Raw genomic sequence first — 15,900 nt, 5'->3', positions numbered from 1 at the left:
CTGGGGAATTTTTGCCAGGCAGCCAGGCAGCCAGCCAGTGCGAGTGGCACTGCGTAAATGCGATAAAATCGGGGGGAAAATTGAGAGGGAATAGGAAAAGTATTCGAAGGAGTGTGTAAGGGATATAAGCCATTGAGTTCATGGAACTTGTCATTCCACTTTGCCCCCGCCACATATCACATATATATGTATAAAGCATAGTCGAGCATTTGATTTGTGCGCAAATATTTGCTCGAGTGGGCCAAATTGAAAATGCCAGTGAAAGCAATTGTAGTCCCAGGCGGCGGGTGAAAGGGAATTTCGGGTTAATTACCAGTCTCATTTCTCCGAAACCCCGGGGCACACAAAAGTGAATACCAAACTAGCAGCCAGTGGAGCCCACTTACCAACCAGTGCTGCCAGCGCAGCCACTTACCATCCAATGCTGCCAATTATTCCGGACAAGCGGTTCAGCCAGCCACTCGGATGGATTGGCTCTGGCTTGCAGTAGAAAAATGTGCTATCGGAGGCGGAAATTACACTTGGCACTGGCGGTAAATTTTCAGATTGCCGCCGAGTGTGCGAATATAACTCAATTAGCGGTGTGGCTAATGCCGTTCAATGCCACTCGATTGCTAAACATTTGCATTTAATTTCGGTCGAGTTTTATACCCTAGATGCAACCACGGGATTGCCCAACATGTGGCATGCGTAATATCCAGCCCATAAATATTGCTGCCGACTCCATTGAGAGCCCCGTGGCATGCACAGTTGCATGTCCATGGTCATGGGGTTATTTATTTATGCCCAAACAGAAGCTGCACATGTGAGCCCGCCGGGGAGGTATACTATGTGTAAGGGGTCTCCGAGGGATTTCGGAGCCTTTGGCCTGGGCGGAGACAAATTCACTCGAGTCATCAATATCTGCATCGCTCAATTTAAATTTCCTCTATGTTGCAAACACTGTTCAATGAACACACTTCTTGGTGCATCCACTGGATTTACTCAAAAGTTCCCTCTGCGCTTTGTTGATGATGCTTTGCACTCAGTTCCTTTTGGTTAAGTTTCTGGGAAAAAAGGAAGGAGTGCAGATGGTTTTCTTTCTTTGTTTCATCGAACGGAAAATAAAATCTCTGCTATCTGCCAGAGAGCTTTTCAATGCTTCTTTGAAAGACTATGAGATGTTTAGGGAAATAAAAAGACATAGTTTTCAACAACAAATCTTTTAAAACCTTGAGATAAATTACCCATATTAAAGCCAAGCTTGCTTATTTATTTTGAACCGGTTGCAACTTCAGATAATTGTTTTCGTCCAACGACTAGTTTATCGTGTTATAACCATTAAAAGCGACAATGTGCCAAGTTTAATTAAAATTTGTTATGATACGCCAGCCAACTTCAGTTTCTAGACGTTTCAACTAATTTTCTTCTAGCAAAACAAAGAAGAGACTTCAAAAAGTTTTGCTTTAGAACTTGGAGAAACTTAGTGGTCACTAAATGTATAATAGAAATGCGGGCTTTAGAGAAAATGGCCTAATAATAGCGGGCTCCTCCGAGAATTATTCAATAAATGACTTAGCTTTCACTTTCACAAAAGTATGCCTCTACTTCAAATATTTCCGTTTTCTAGGAATGCAGCTTTTAAGAAAATGTTATTAGTAATTTTAGAAATTTTGCGAAACTGATAGTACAGTAATGGTTGGTTAGGCAATCAAAGGCAATGCAAACTTTCTTCGAAATACACAGCTCGACAGGAAGCGTCACGGTTCAATTAATGTGTCTGGCATTCAAGGCGAAGGCTTTCCCGCCCCTCAAGCCCCTCTAAACCCCCTTTGAGCACCCACTCCCACCCAGTGGGTGGCACTCATTTGGCGCGCTGTGCGTTTGATAAGCAAAGCGAGTTTAATTAGCTTCGACGGCAACGCCAACGCAGCGCTTGTCGCTTATCGGCGGGCGGAACCTCAAGTGTTGCCAAGCGTCTTCGACATTAACCCATTTCCAGCTAATGGGTTTCTCCAGGTGCAGGAAATCGAAAAAGAGCCCAAAGGAAAGGTACACATTGCCGTGATTAATTATATGAGACATGAGCTCTTTCCTGTTAAGAGGTCTTAGAACTTATTATAAATATAAATGACTTATTTACTTTGGGGTGGTTACTATTAAAAATCATTGCACTTCAAGGATTTTTATTTAGGTACAGCTACATTGTACAAGTTTCCATAGATGAAAGCTATTTTCCCAGCTTTTCTTAAAATAAAAATTAGATCTTCGAATTGTATGATATAAACATAGACCAGATAATAATATAGTATTGAAATATCACTCTTTAAAATTAACTTGTTGGTAAATACTTGCCTAAATAGGTACCTCGTTTAATTTAAAGCCAGATACAGCTCTGACCCCTTCAAGAAGATTCTTATGATAAGAATATATTTTTCAAAGAGCATTCAATTCTCAAATAACCTTTCGAAAATAAGTTTTAGGTACATTACATTTACGTGAGCATGTACCTAAAGTATCTGAATCCAACCGCACTTGGTGGGTTAAGCCATTAGAGGCATATGAAAAGTACGGGCCTCGGCAACCCTTGGGCCTGATAAGTAATTGCAAACAACGGACTGGGGTGTTTGGGTGATTGTCAACTCCGTGACGCTATCAGTGTGTGGAGAAGCGTTTGGCGGCAGTTACCTGGGAGCTCGAACTCCGGTCCCAAGTGAAAGTGAAGTGACCCCGAAGACTGGCCCGCATGGCAGCTGGCCAGCAGCGCTGGTCCACCCAGATTGTGGCCGGCAATGACCCGGCCTCCTCCGGCGTCCTCCTGCTCCGCTACCGACGTCACAGCGGGGGGGAGGGGCGGAGGCAGGGGGAGGAGCAGGTGGCTCCCACAGTGGAAGCCAGCAAGGTCGCAGCTGGCGCCACTTCCGCCGCCGTCAAGCGGCGAAGGCGCCTGGAACGTGGGCAGATGACGCGTCCGCAGTCGACGGCATTTGAAATGAGCAACGTAATTGGAATCCTCTGGAGCAGCAACACAACAACGTCGAAACAAAAGCCATACTATTAATGGGCACTTACGCTTCTCATTGCAGAAAAACAAGGAGTTGATGAATGACATTTTCACCAATTGCAAATTGAAGAACGGTATGTAATCAAAAGCGTTGTTTATTTTCAATAACAATTGTTTGTGTAACCAACATCGGGTGCAGTTGGTGATTAATTGCTTTCGTTGTATTATTTTTGAAAACACAATGTGTTTAGTCGTCGCTTTGCAAATACGATAAGCTATTTTTGTTTTGCCAGACTTAGAGAACTTTTATGAGCAACCATCATTTAGAAAGCGAACTGACTGCGTCCATTGAATTAGCTAATTAAACTCGCATTTAAACGGGCTGTTCAGTTGGATTAAAAATAATTATTGTATAATTACAATTAATTAACACCATGGCTTCCCGTTCAGGCTTCGGACCAACTGTGCAGACAGCGGCGGCGGCCACATCGCCCACCAAGAGACCCCTCAGCCCCGACCATCCGAACCCAGCGCTGCCCATCACCGAGGTAATACATTGTGTACAGTATACAGAAACACCAGAGAAGCCACCTTGGAGCACACATAAATATTATAAATGCTGTGTCCTGACATTGACGACGACAAATGAGTTAATTTGCTGCTCCAGAGGCTGTCTGGGGAATTACAAATATTTATGTGTTATTCATGAGGGCGGGAGGTCTCGTTCGGGACACTTTCTCTGCCTCTGGTTCTGGTTTTGTTTCTGGCTCTGACATTCAGGCCGAAAGCCCTGGACCTTGGGGTATGGAAATTAAAGAAATTTGAAATTCACAGACGCCGAGTCCTGCTATGAACCGCATGGGCTGGGCCCTCAGAACTCTACTGGTCGCCGACAACTCGAGCTGTTTGAAGGATCGCAAGGTAAGCTGGGGAGTAGGGTCAACTTCTTTGGCATGCTAATTACCCTGCCCCATCTCGTTCAGGTCTCTGGCAAGCTCATCCGCAAGTGCGCCCCCGGCACCGAGCTCGTCGACTGGCTGGTCAACCTCTCGCCCATCGTCCACACCCGCGCCCAGGCGGCGGGCATGTGGCAGGCGCTCGTCGAGGAAGGAGTTCTCGCACACGGTAGGTCATCCTCACTTATCCCTTTGAACCATTAACACAAGAAGGAATCTCTCACACGCAGTAAACAAGGAGCAGCCCTTCAAGGACAAGTGCTTTCTGTACCGCTTTCGCCTCGACGAGGAGGGCGGAACGGCGGCAGCGGGCGTCCCCCAGGCGGAGGATCTCGGAGCGGCCAACGAACACATCCGCGAGGCGCTGAGCGCCCTGTTCCAGCGCGGTCCGGATGCCACACTGCGTATGATACTGCGCAAACCGTAAGTTTCGGAGAGATTAATTGGGATAGGGTTCATTCAATAGATAGTATCTATATTACCACCTCTGAGGCACCTTAAGGAGCGTTCTTAGGGGAAAGAGTTATGTTGATATTTGCCTGATTTACCTATATAACATCTATTTTTGATGTGGAAATATTTATTTTGTTAACTAGATGACACATGTTAATTCTCACACCATAGATAAAAGATACAATCAAGATTCTAAATTCCATCCAAAAGAAATCATTCCTTCTAGTATTAAAGAATATTGGGCATTCTATATTTTTGGCAAAAAAAAGTTATGAAAAAATCTTATTAATATATCCTTAAAAAATTAATAAAGACTTATTAAATGTTGTTTGTTATTTTTTAGTTTAGCTCCAATTTATGTTGACATTTGCCAGATTTACCTATATAACATCTATTTTTAATGTGGAAATATTTATTTTGTTAACTTGATGACACATGTTAATTCTCGCACCATAGATAAAAGATACAATCAAGGTCAACAACTATTTATACAGATTCTAAATTCCATCCAAATGAAATCATTCCTTCTAGTATTAAAGATTATTGTGCATTCTATTTTTGTGCAAAAAAAAAAGTTAGGAATATAATCATAAAAATCTGTATTAATATATCCTCAAAATATTAATAAGGACTATCTAAATGTTGTTTGTTATTTTTTAGTTTAGCTCCAATTTATGAGTAGGCTAAGATACATAGGCCTCAGGTTTATTTTTAAGTTCTTGGCCTTAAAGCTGTTATGAAGAATTAAGTCTCAGAAGTTGGGTGTCTTTAGACGGCTAATGGATTTCCACTACATTTTGTCGCAAACCTCTAAATTTGATGTGCGTTTATCAACAGTTCGCACGAACGGACTTCGGAGGAGCTGGAGCTGGTCTTCGAGGAGCTGGTCCACATCGCCGCACTCTCCCACTTATCGACCAGCATCAAGAGGGAGCTGTCGTCGATTTTCGTGTTCGAGGCTCATGCCCAGGCGGGCACAATATGTGAGTATCTGGCCGCAGAATTCATAACTCCCCCGGTGGCGTAGATGTGATTTTAAAAGATGGCGGGGGAAAATAACGAAAAAGTTTGCGAAACTTTTTAATTAAGCCCCTGCTAATTATGGCTCGATAAACGGGTCAGCCATTTGGGCCATCAGTACTAACAACGACGTTTATCCCCCAACACGTTTAACCCATTGCGACCATAAAAAACCACACCGCAACACCAACAGTATTCAATCAAGGCGACGAAGGACGCTCCTGGTACATCCTGCTCAAGGGATCTGTGGATGTTGTGATACACGGCAAGGGAACGGTTGCCACACTGAAGACTGGGGATGATTTCGGGAAGCTGGCCTTGATAAACGACGCACCCAGGTGAGTAGTGACCAGCCAGCTGGCAGTGTCAATGCCAATTGAATCGGTTCCATTGAGGCTATCCATTGCGATTGAAAGTTTTTGAGTAAGCACGGTGGGCTCTTTCTGGTCCTCAGATCTTCTGATTCACCCACTTTTCCGTGGGCTGTGTGTCTGAGTTGGCAGCTCAGCTGTCTCCACAATGGCCAAAGAGCCACAATGGCCCGAACAAGTGCAACGGATGAGATAACCGGCAACAAGCTCCACAACAGCGACCGATAACGAGCGGCATTGTGTGCCATTTTGAGGCAAACAATTGAAAATTGAAACAAAATATTAGCCAAGGCCCACGTCCAATTTGTAAGCCATTTCCTAAGCTGTCGCTCGAGCGGATGGCAAAGGAAGGGCCCTATCAAAGAGTTGCCAAAGAATGGAATTCGTTTCCATTGTTGGACGGCAAAGAGCTGGCAATCGCTTAGATACCCAACTTCGGCCAATGGGGCATGTGTCTCTATATATATACATTCGTTCTATCTGTATATCTACAGGTTTGTTAATTCATGCGCCTGCATTTCCGTTTTTAATACCTCAATTGAGAGGATAACCAGTTTAAGCCTCCATTCGGCTTTTTGGTTAATTAAAATGGTCAAAGAGCCTGTTTGCCTTCCACAAATATGATAAATCGCGCTGCCGTGAGTCGTGCTCTCATATCAGCGTTCTGGTAAATAATTCCGCATATCGATTGGGTATATTTGCCAACTGCAGATGCAGCTTGGCTGGCTGCCGCTGAAATGCAATTTAAAATATTTCCCCACTCTGCAGTGCCCGCCATTTTCCATATTTATAACTATTTATGGGTTTTTCAACACACACTTTGGCCTCGGGTGTATTCAATTAAACACACCCATTAAACGGGCGGATTTTTAAAGGGGAAACTAATGATTTTTATTATCATCCGATAGAGCTGCTACCATCGTACTCAAGGAGAACAATTGCCACTTGCTGCGCGTGGACAAGGAACACTTCAACCGGATACTCCGCGATGTGGAGGCCAACACCCTCAGATTGCAGGAGCACGGCAAGGATGTTTTAGTGCTCGAGCGCGTGGCCAAGCAACGTGGACAGCACTCGGCATTTAAGTGAGTGTCTAATCAATTTTTAATGTGCCTTCAAATCTAATTGAAAGTCCTGGCCGGGGTTTGATTTGATGGTCGAGTGTGTTTGGTTTTTATGGTCCCTCTTCGCCGTGACGGAATGGCGACTTTAATAGCCATTCTCTCCTCATCACCTAAGAAAATAAGACAATGAAACAATGCCTTCTTGAATTTTGGCTCGTTAAAGAAAGCGGTAAAGGTGTATCTGATTTGTAAAAGTAGTTTGTATCTGGATATCTTAACAATATCCACCGTCGAAATTCCATAACTTCCTGCTAAGCGGCACATTTTAACCTTCTTAGTCCAATGTTGCCAAGGTAGGCAGTTAATTTATTTTTGCATATATTTTTCCAGATACACGGTGATGTCGGGCACTCCGGCCAAGATGCTGGAGCACCTGCTGGAGACGCGACTGGGCCAGTCGGTGGGCGGAATGGACCCTTTCCTGGACGACTTCCTGCTGACGCACATTGTATTCATGCCCGTCGTGCAGCTGGTTGATGAATTGGCCAATTAATATCCTTTTTAAACAACACAAAAATCACCGAAAAATTCCGAAAGCCTTTCTGTCAGTCCCTTGCCATTCCGGCCACGTCGCGTCGCTTAATCCCGGCCTTTGACCACTTTGAAGCCCCTTGTAGCGTAGTACTTCTAGCGTTTCCAAGGTCCGTTTAGCTGGGCTCTCCACGGCCAGGCTGCACTTTTAAATTCCGAAAAATGGCGCTCTTATACTAGGCCAGCGCGCGTCCGAGTCACGTTCCCCTGGGTGGCAGTAGGAAACATTTCCACAGCGACAGTTTAAGTGCCGGCAGCACGCAAGCCTCTACACATGACCCTGATCCCGGCCAGCGGGCTTGGGCTTGGGTGTGGATGGGCGGAACATTTGGGTGGCTTTTTGGGCTCGAGTGTAGCAGAAAATGCTAACAAGCAACACTTCCGCTCCGGCGCAGGGAGAACAATCCAACTTCAGTCGAAACAAAAGCCACAATGATGACTTGGGTCAGCACTTTCGGAGAGCCATGAAACAGGGGTAGAAGGTGGCTGTAGACTGTGGGTCGAGGGGATGGGCAGCTCTGGTCAATGATGCCTGAAACTAATCTCACAATCTGCACCGAAATACGTGATGAGTTTAATAAGCAGGCAGGGGTTCAGGCGCTAAGGTTAGGAAGAATGCGGCACAGAAATCAATAACCAAATTCCCCAGGACTTTCGTCCGCTTTGGGACTGGCTGTGGGAAAAGTTCCGCCGGACAGATATGCAGGACCCAGCAAATCCCTCCCTAAATCCGATTCGCAATCCCAAACGAAATTGGTTTCCCCCTTAACCGCTGTGCACCTTCCATTGTGATGCCCATGAGGATGCCCAGACACCCGAGGATCGTGAGTATATAATCAACTTCAAGAAGCGCGTGATCCAGTTCATGCAGAAGTGGGTCATGGCCGTGCGCCACGCCGCCTTCGAGGAGCCCAGCGTCTGCGACTTCATCGAGGACCTCGCCGCCGAGGTGGAGGCCGATCCCGACCTGAACGAGGAGACCAGCATAGTGCACAACGTGCTCACCCAGATGGCGCGCTACCAGGAGGACCGCAACCAGAACGCCGGCCAGAAGTGGAAGCTGCCGCCCAACGGCCAGCCCATCTGCCTCTTCAGCGGCAATGCGACGCCCTCGAAGACGGTCATTAGGCCGGACGATGACAGTAAGTGATCTACTAGTAATGCAGTAGTCAGTCTATAGATGTTTCATTTAAAGAAATTCACCATGAGCTTTAAAGAAATTTCAAGATCATTTTTTCCTGCTTTAAGAATTTATCCACCTACTTATTCAAGTCGAAGCAAAATTATTTTCCGAAATGAAAAGAATATCTTTAAGAGATCGTAAAAAAGAGAAGGAAGAATTCTTGATTTCTCGAAAAGAAAATAGTCTTAAGATTAATTTTCGAGATGAAAGTAGTCTTCGCACAGTCTACATTTGTTGTTTTTCAAAATCAAAGTGGTTCCAAAGACTTAATCTCGGCTTAAGGAATTTAATACTAAGAATATATGGTTAACTTTCAAAGGTCAAGAAGCTCGAATAAAATTGCAATGGTATCCTCTTTATTTCTCAGTAATTTTCCGGGTCTATTGCGCCGACCACACCTACTGCACCCTGAGATTCCCCATGCACACCACGGCGGAGCTCATCAAGGCCTGTGCCGCCGACAAGCTGCAGCTGAACCGGGGTCCCGAGGACCTCGTCCTCGTGGAGGTGAAGTCGAACGGGGAGCGCTCCGTGTTCAAGGACAACGACGTCAGCATACCGACGGGCCTGTCGCTCAATGGGCGACTGTTTGTCTCCGTCAAGGATCACCTAGATGCCTTGGTAAGCAATTGTCAGTTCGGTGTCTCCCGAGGACCATCTGTTATCCCCGTTTACACCGCAGACCCAGCTGCAGGAGCAGGAGTGTCCCACCGAGGGCGTGGACATCGATCTCGAGATACTGAGCACCAAGGAGCTGGCCTACCACATCACCCTGTTCGAGTGGGACCTCTTCTGGGCCGTCCATGAATACGAATTGCTTTACCACACCTTCGGGCGGCATCACTTTGGCAAGGTAAGAAGGCCAACTTTTGGCAAAAAGTCTCGAAAGTCTCGTTTGGCTAATTAGCCTGCCAGACACTGACCGCAAAACTGTTGCCATTTGTCATCTGCTTGCAAATTAAGTTAGCCCCGAGTTTTGCCACTTGAGGTAATTTAAGATGCCCCGAAACTATTGGGCTAAACTTTGGGCAGGCCCTTGTTGCTCACTTACATCGATTTTCGCATTCCCGCCCACAGATCACTGCCAACTTGGATGTCTTCCTGCGACGATTCAACGAGGTCCAGTACTGGATTGTCACCGAGCTGGTGAGCACGCCCAGCCTGAGCAAGCGCGTGGGCCTGGTCCGGAAGTTCATCAAGCTGGCCGCCTAGTAAGTAATCTAATTTAATCCTTTAACTGAATGATATGTTAGGAAAGAAATAGTAGAGTTGTCAATTTAAAGGTATATCATCTTCCTCCTACTACTATGTAATATTTTGATATTTCATGTTGATGTTAAAGTATTCATAGTACAGTAATACAGTCTATAAAAATTAAACGTGTGGTGTTGGGGAACGTTTCTTTTCTCAATGAAAAGTAAGAAGTTCCGAATAACTTCCAAGTGAAGTTCTTAAAGAACTCTTCCTCCCAGTTAAGAACACTTGTTATAGCAACACCCTTCCTTTCCAGCTGCAAGGAGTACCAGAACCTGAACGCCTTCTTCGCCGTGGTGATGGGCCTCTCGAACATGGCGGTGTCCCGGCTGCAGCAGACCTGGGAGAAGATCCCCTCGAAGTTTCGGAAGATCTTCCAGGAGTTCGAGGCCCTGATCGACCCCAGCCGCAACCACAGGGCGTACCGCGTGTTCGTGGGCAAGCTGCAGCCGCCACTGATCCCGTTCATGCCGCTGCTGCTCAAGGACATGACCTTCGCCCACGAGGGCAACAAGACCAGCCTGGACGGCCTGGTGAACTTCGAGAAGATGCACATGATGGCCCAGACGATGCGCACCATCCGCTTCTGTCGCTCCAGGAGTCTGGGTAAGAACGCCATCCCTCCTATCTCAAAAGTTACTTTCTCACTGAGTTCGATTTGGAGCAGGTCTGGAGCCGCCTTCACCGAAGAGCGAGGGCGAGGTGAGGTCGTACATCAGCAGCTTCCGCGTCATCGACAACCAGCGGGTGCTCACCGCTATGTCCCAGAAGGTGGAGCCCACCAGGAAGCTCTAAGCCGGAAAGGCCCCTATCCGATTAGCCGTAGCGAGTATTAAGTGTCTAACCCTGAGTGTGTGTGTTAATCAAACCGCAATTAGCTGCACAGTTATGAGCTTAGCCGGGTGGTTTTCGGAAGCCAATCGGCGCCATGGCCACCACAGCCCGGACAAACTTTCATCCGCATCCGCATTCGCGTTCGCATTAGCCTAAGCTACAGTGTACTCTGTGTACGCATATCTATGACCCGACTAAGAACTATCTCAATCTTCTAATGAACTGAAACCCCAACGCATTTCAATGCAAACGAGAAACTTTTTGCTTTAGTACAAAACGATAGATGGAAAACAAATTAAAAAATCGGGAATCCCGGCGGAGACCGAAGCGAATAAAAACAAAAGTTGGACGTGTGTGATACTAAACATTTAGAGGAGGCAACATCAAAACAAACAGCACTAAACTGCATAATTTCCTACAAAACTTTACTCTATACATCCTGCGCAAGCTAGTAAAATAATTTGTAAAATTGTACATCGTATCCGAGAGCATGGAATCTATTTTTTTAAAAGCCCTAAACTAAAGCCAACTATTAAACAGTCTAGTTGAAGCTAGTTACTAACATGTAAGCCACGTAGCGGATAAGTTATTTTATTTAAAGTTTCAGATTTCTCTATCGTTTGGAAGTTCTATACCCCTAAGTACTGCAACTCGCAAATAAAATACGAACCCATTTATTACTATTTATTACACATCCCTGATTTGTTTCATTTTGTAGAAAATTTAGTCCTTGTTTATGTTATCTAATATATACGCATATATGCCAATGCATACAAAACATTAACACTGGAGAGGGACCTTATTAGTTGTAGTTTTGTACATAGATACGTGTAAACCATTTACATTTATTAGACCAGTGCAATTGTGTTCAAGATATGGGGAGTACTTTGTAATGCTTTTCGAAAAGCAATTCAAAACAGTTTTCAAGCCAGTTAAACGCCATTAATTATTGTCAGCATCAAAAATATTGAAAAAAAAAACATTCAAAATTTTAAAGTTCGACCAATCTGTCGGAAAAGATTATTTCTTTGCAAGGACTTCGATCATTGAAAACAAATCTAAAATTTCCACAATATGGGTTTTTGGGAGCTACCTATATTTGAACACATATGTACAACCTTAAAATATCTTATGTAATAATATACTCGGTACTCGAAGAATATGGTACAGGGAGAAGTGGATCTTGTTGGACTAACAAAGTATTACTTCTCCATTTGCTTGCATTGTATACGATATTTCTGTCTGTAGAAACAAATCCAACATTGAACAAAATTATTTTAAACGAGCAAAATTTGTACCGAGTATCTAAAGGTCGTTGATCCGACTTTGGCGTTTTGTCCGTCTTAAATAGCAACCTCTAGTGAATCCGAATTGGTCTTCGGGGCTATGGCGTAAGTTAGCTAAAATATCTTTTATAAGGTGTCTTATACCAAAACATTCTAGTAAGATGTCGTAGGTTATCCAGTACTTGTAGTCACCATTCTAACCCAACTCCTCTCCCAAGTAAAGGTCTCTCAAACAACGATTTATCACATAAAGAACCACCATTCCTAGACGTAACCAAAACTTTGACCATGATGCGTAGAATATAATTGTCGTAATAAAACCTTTTTCTTTACGTACTCCAATCAGACAAACAAATACAATCCAAGATATAGAGTATTCAGTGGTTTCTCCTCCAAAAAATAATACAAAGCAAATGCAAACGAATTTTCAATACAACTTTTATAGGTATAGCGAACCGATTCAAACGAAACAATACTGTGTAGTTTTTAGTTAATGAGATGTAAAAATTTCGTATTGATTTACAAGGAGCGCAACACCAATTTTAGTATGGTAAAATTTGTAAGTAGAGTGGGAAAGCCTTCAATTACTTTATCTACATGTGCTGCGGGCAGAATCTATCACAATCATCCTCATAGAATTGTGTAGGCGTTATAACCCCAAAGCAAACTAGCAATCCTTTGAGGAAAACTTTTGAAAAAATAAACCAACTCTTGTAGCATAAATGGGGTGAGAAGATATATTATACACAAACTATTTATTTAATGGATCCAACAATTTAGCTCGTAGATCATAGAGCCTATTCTAGTGTTAGGTAATCGTTTCCAGCAAGAGGAAACATCTATGTGTCAAAACCAACAATATTTCTATATTTTTGAGTACTGCTTTGCTAAAGTATACCCAACTTACACCACCACCGTTGTTATTGTTGTGCACTTTCAATAATACAGATATACATACTATATATGTAAATATGCCAGTATATTAAATATGCAAGTACTCCAAAAGGGAAAATTTCAAATTTTACTTGTGATTCGATTTGACAATCTGAAAACAACTCTACGAACCTTTAATTTCTCAAATATAACCTAGGCACTTTGCATAAATTTAACGTCATTGGGTATCTCACGGATGCACACGAGCCGATATATTCATGCTATACGTATATACCTCCGTTACCAAAATATAGCTATTGCCAATCAGTCTTAATCAGTCAATAAATGTTCGAGCCGTAACTAGTACTAACCACTAAATGTTCAAATCAGTGTTTACATGTCTAACGCAAAACAATCTTGAAATTTACTTACCTACCATATAGCAAAATAGATTAAAGACAAATAGTTCGTAATGGGGATGGAAGGACGACGGCTCCCAAGAGCTCACAGCAAGAGACAACACCAACAAACCACTTAGAAGTAATTAAGTCCATCGAGCATGGTATAGACGTGCATATATTGTGTAGCACAAACAGAGATCTCTTAACCGTACTACCAGATTACATATTCTAGCAACCTGTGTACCCGAATTGCGAGGACCGAAGTGAGATTTATGCAAAGCAGAGTAAATGTTTTAATGGCAACCCAAGATGTTAAAACTAAGTGTAAACCAGCATGTATCTTTGAATGTCTAACATTTTGAACTCAACTAATATTCGAATAAAGATTTATGTGTTAGCGAGTGGGAAAATGTTTTCTATTTTTGTATCTGGAGACCGCTTTTTCTATACCTCATTTGAAGCCCAACTAAGAGTATCCCATTTCTTTTATTGCTTCAAAAACATTCCATTTATTTGATAGGTTTTCTGGTTTAGTTTTAGCAAACTCAAACAGTAAAATCATTTTTATGTTGATCGTACAAGATGATGACCTTTTTTTTTCAAACCTTAAAGGTTCTTTAGAATAAGTTTTCGAAATATTAGAAATATTACATTTTAGTTCGGGGAATAAATAGAAATCAAGAGAGAAATTATGTCACGATCGATATAAAGCACACATTTTTTAAACCTTAACAGTGTGGTTCACAAGGTTCTTTCAAAGTTTTTCGACACATGTCTGAATAAATTTTAATTCCGGGAATTTGGGTGAAAGTTATATTTCACTTTAAGCTTTATATGTTTTAGTTCTATTAAAACAAAGTATGCAAATAAGTATAGAATCATATGACTGAAACAGATCATTCGCCCGCGAGGGGATCCCCTTTATGAGTGCATTCGAATATCGATTGAGGTGGGCCAAAAACGATTACCTGCTCTAATGGGCTCCCAAAGCTCCGGCTCTCCGCTCTCGGGCAAGAGCTTTTGCTGGCTGGGAATAACCGCGCGGTGTCCGTGACGTCACCGGATGACACAGCAGCTGCTCGAGCGCCGTGACAAAATCAACGAAACCGGCTGAGCGGGCCAACAGTTGTCCGCGAAGCCTTCAACGTGCTGGAACCGATAGAGACTGCCGCCCGAGAGCCACTAAAATCCGTAATCGCACTGATTTAGAAGCGTCCAATTTGCACAGCGTTAATTATCAGCGGCAGCGACAACACGATGACCAATCTGGCTCCCACCATCCGGCTGAATAATGGGCGCGAGATGCCGATCTTGGGCCTGGGCACCTGGAAGTCCTTCGAGTCCGACGCCTACCACTCCACGCGCCACGCCCTCGACGTGGGCTACCGGCACCTGGACACCGCCTTCGTCTACGAGAACGAGGCGGAGGTGGGCCAGGCGATCGCCGAGAAGATCGCCGAGGGAGTGGTGACCCGCGAGCAGGTCTTTGTGACCACCAAGCTGGGCGGGATCCACCACGATACGGGACTGGTGGAGCGCGCATGCCGCCTCAGCCTGAACAACCTGGGTCTGGAGTACGTGGACCTCTACCTGATGCACATGCCGGTGGGCCAGAAGTTTCACAACGACAGCAACGTGCACGGCACCCTGGAGCTGACGGATGTGGACTACCTGGACACCTGGCGCGAGATGGAGAAACTGGTGGACCTGGGCCTGACGCGCAGCATCGGCCTGTCCAACTTCAATGCCGCACAAACGGAGCGCGTGCTGGCCAACTGCCGCATCCGCCCGGTGGTGAACCAGGTGGAGTGCCACCCTGGGTTCCAGCAGCGCCAGCTCCGAGAGCATGCAAAGCGCCACGGACTGGTCATCTGCGCCTACTGCCCCCTGGCCCGCCCACAGCCCTCTCGCCAGTGGCCGCCCTTCCTCTACGACGAGCACGCCCAGCAGCTGGCCAAGAAGTACGGCCGGACCACGGCCCAGATCTGCCTGCGGTATCTGGTCCAGCTGGGCGTGGTGCCGCTGCCCAAATCCTCGAACAAGGCCCGCATTGAGGAGAACTTTAAGGTGTTCGACTTCGAGCTGAGTCCGGAGGATGTCGCCGGCATGGAGCAGTATCACACGGGGCAGCGCACGGTGCCCTTCTCCGGCATGGCCGGACATAAGTACTATCCATTCCACGATGAGTTTTAGACGTTAACAGGGGTGTCCCAAAGGCATCGGACGGTGTCGGTCCCCTTCCCTTGGAATGTAACCGAAAAATCCATTGGTGTTCAGGAATTTTTAGTTTTTCATGTGTTTTTCGATCATAATTTCCCAGAACTTATGGGTCATTTTTTCAAAACCCACTCCTGGGTTGTTTTTGAACCGTTTTCCAAGTTGAGGTAGCTTGGGGAGACACCATTATTTTAATATTTAACTGAAAGAGATTTGTCAGACACCCCCGCTTATGTAGTATTTGTATTGTAAAATAAAGTATATTACGAAGAAAATCTCTGGGCGGTGGGGCTAATCAGTTTGTCTAACCGGGGCGCTTGATAAATGGTGTTATCTGAGAGTATTCGGCGTGTGCGCTTGTCACTCGGAATTCCAAGTCAGTCGGTATTGGGTGTACATATAGCGAGCTTTCAT

The 15,900-nt window shown here is 44.7% G+C and overlaps 2 protein-coding genes across 6 annotated transcripts in view; both read left to right on the top strand.

Annotated features, from left to right (window-relative positions):
• Window positions 1-13,671, top strand: part of LOC108030126 (rap guanine nucleotide exchange factor 4) — a 41,859-nt gene extending 28,188 nt beyond the window's left edge. For 4 of the 5 annotated variants that reach the window (XM_050887104.1, XM_017102830.3, XM_044092538.2 and 1 more), the window contains 15 exons: window positions 3,066-3,117; window positions 3,434-3,531; window positions 3,818-3,904; window positions 3,967-4,108; window positions 4,170-4,362; window positions 5,230-5,375; window positions 5,606-5,750; window positions 6,692-6,868; window positions 7,238-7,399; window positions 8,219-8,580; window positions 8,989-9,242; window positions 9,304-9,474; window positions 9,699-9,832; window positions 10,132-10,481; window positions 10,543-13,671. In XM_050887104.1, coding sequence (XP_050743061.1) covers window positions 3,066-3,117; window positions 3,434-3,531; window positions 3,818-3,904; window positions 3,967-4,108; window positions 4,170-4,362; window positions 5,230-5,375; window positions 5,606-5,750; window positions 6,692-6,868; window positions 7,238-7,399; window positions 8,219-8,580; window positions 8,989-9,242; window positions 9,304-9,474; window positions 9,699-9,832; window positions 10,132-10,481; window positions 10,543-10,670 — 2,601 coding nt within the window. In that variant the 3' untranslated portion in view covers window positions 10,671-13,671. Of the gene's footprint in view, window positions 1-2,659; window positions 2,981-3,065; window positions 3,118-3,433; window positions 3,532-3,817; window positions 3,905-3,966; window positions 4,109-4,169; window positions 4,363-5,229; window positions 5,376-5,605; window positions 5,751-6,691; window positions 6,869-7,237; window positions 7,400-8,218; window positions 8,581-8,988; window positions 9,243-9,303; window positions 9,475-9,698; window positions 9,833-10,131; window positions 10,482-10,542 lie in introns of those variants that run through there. The other variant, XM_044092536.2, reaches the window with a different exon arrangement.
• A 685-nt stretch (window positions 13,672-14,356) lies between these two features.
• On the top strand, window positions 14,357-15,761 carry LOC108030182 (aldo-keto reductase family 1 member B1). The gene has a single exon (XM_017102929.3). It carries the CDS (start codon window positions 14,527-14,529, stop codon window positions 15,460-15,462), a length of 936 nt encoding a protein of 311 aa, XP_016958418.1. The 5' UTR covers window positions 14,357-14,526; the 3' UTR covers window positions 15,463-15,761.
• The last annotated feature ends 139 nt before the right edge of the window (window positions 15,762-15,900 follow it).

The sequence above is a fragment of the Drosophila biarmipes genome, chromosome 2R (genome assembly GCF_025231255.1).
Source record: "Drosophila biarmipes strain raj3 chromosome 2R, RU_DBia_V1.1, whole genome shotgun sequence".
NCBI lineage: Eukaryota > Metazoa > Arthropoda > Insecta > Diptera > Drosophilidae > Drosophila > Drosophila biarmipes.
Note: the sequence above shows the minus strand (reverse complement) of the source record. Positions and strands in the feature narration are given on the sequence as shown.

Excerpts from the sequence above, each read along its gene's own strand:
- LOC108030182 (XM_017102929.3), top strand. The coding sequence starts at position 14,527 with ATGACCAATCTGGCTCCCACCATCCGGCTGAATAATGGGCGCGAGATG.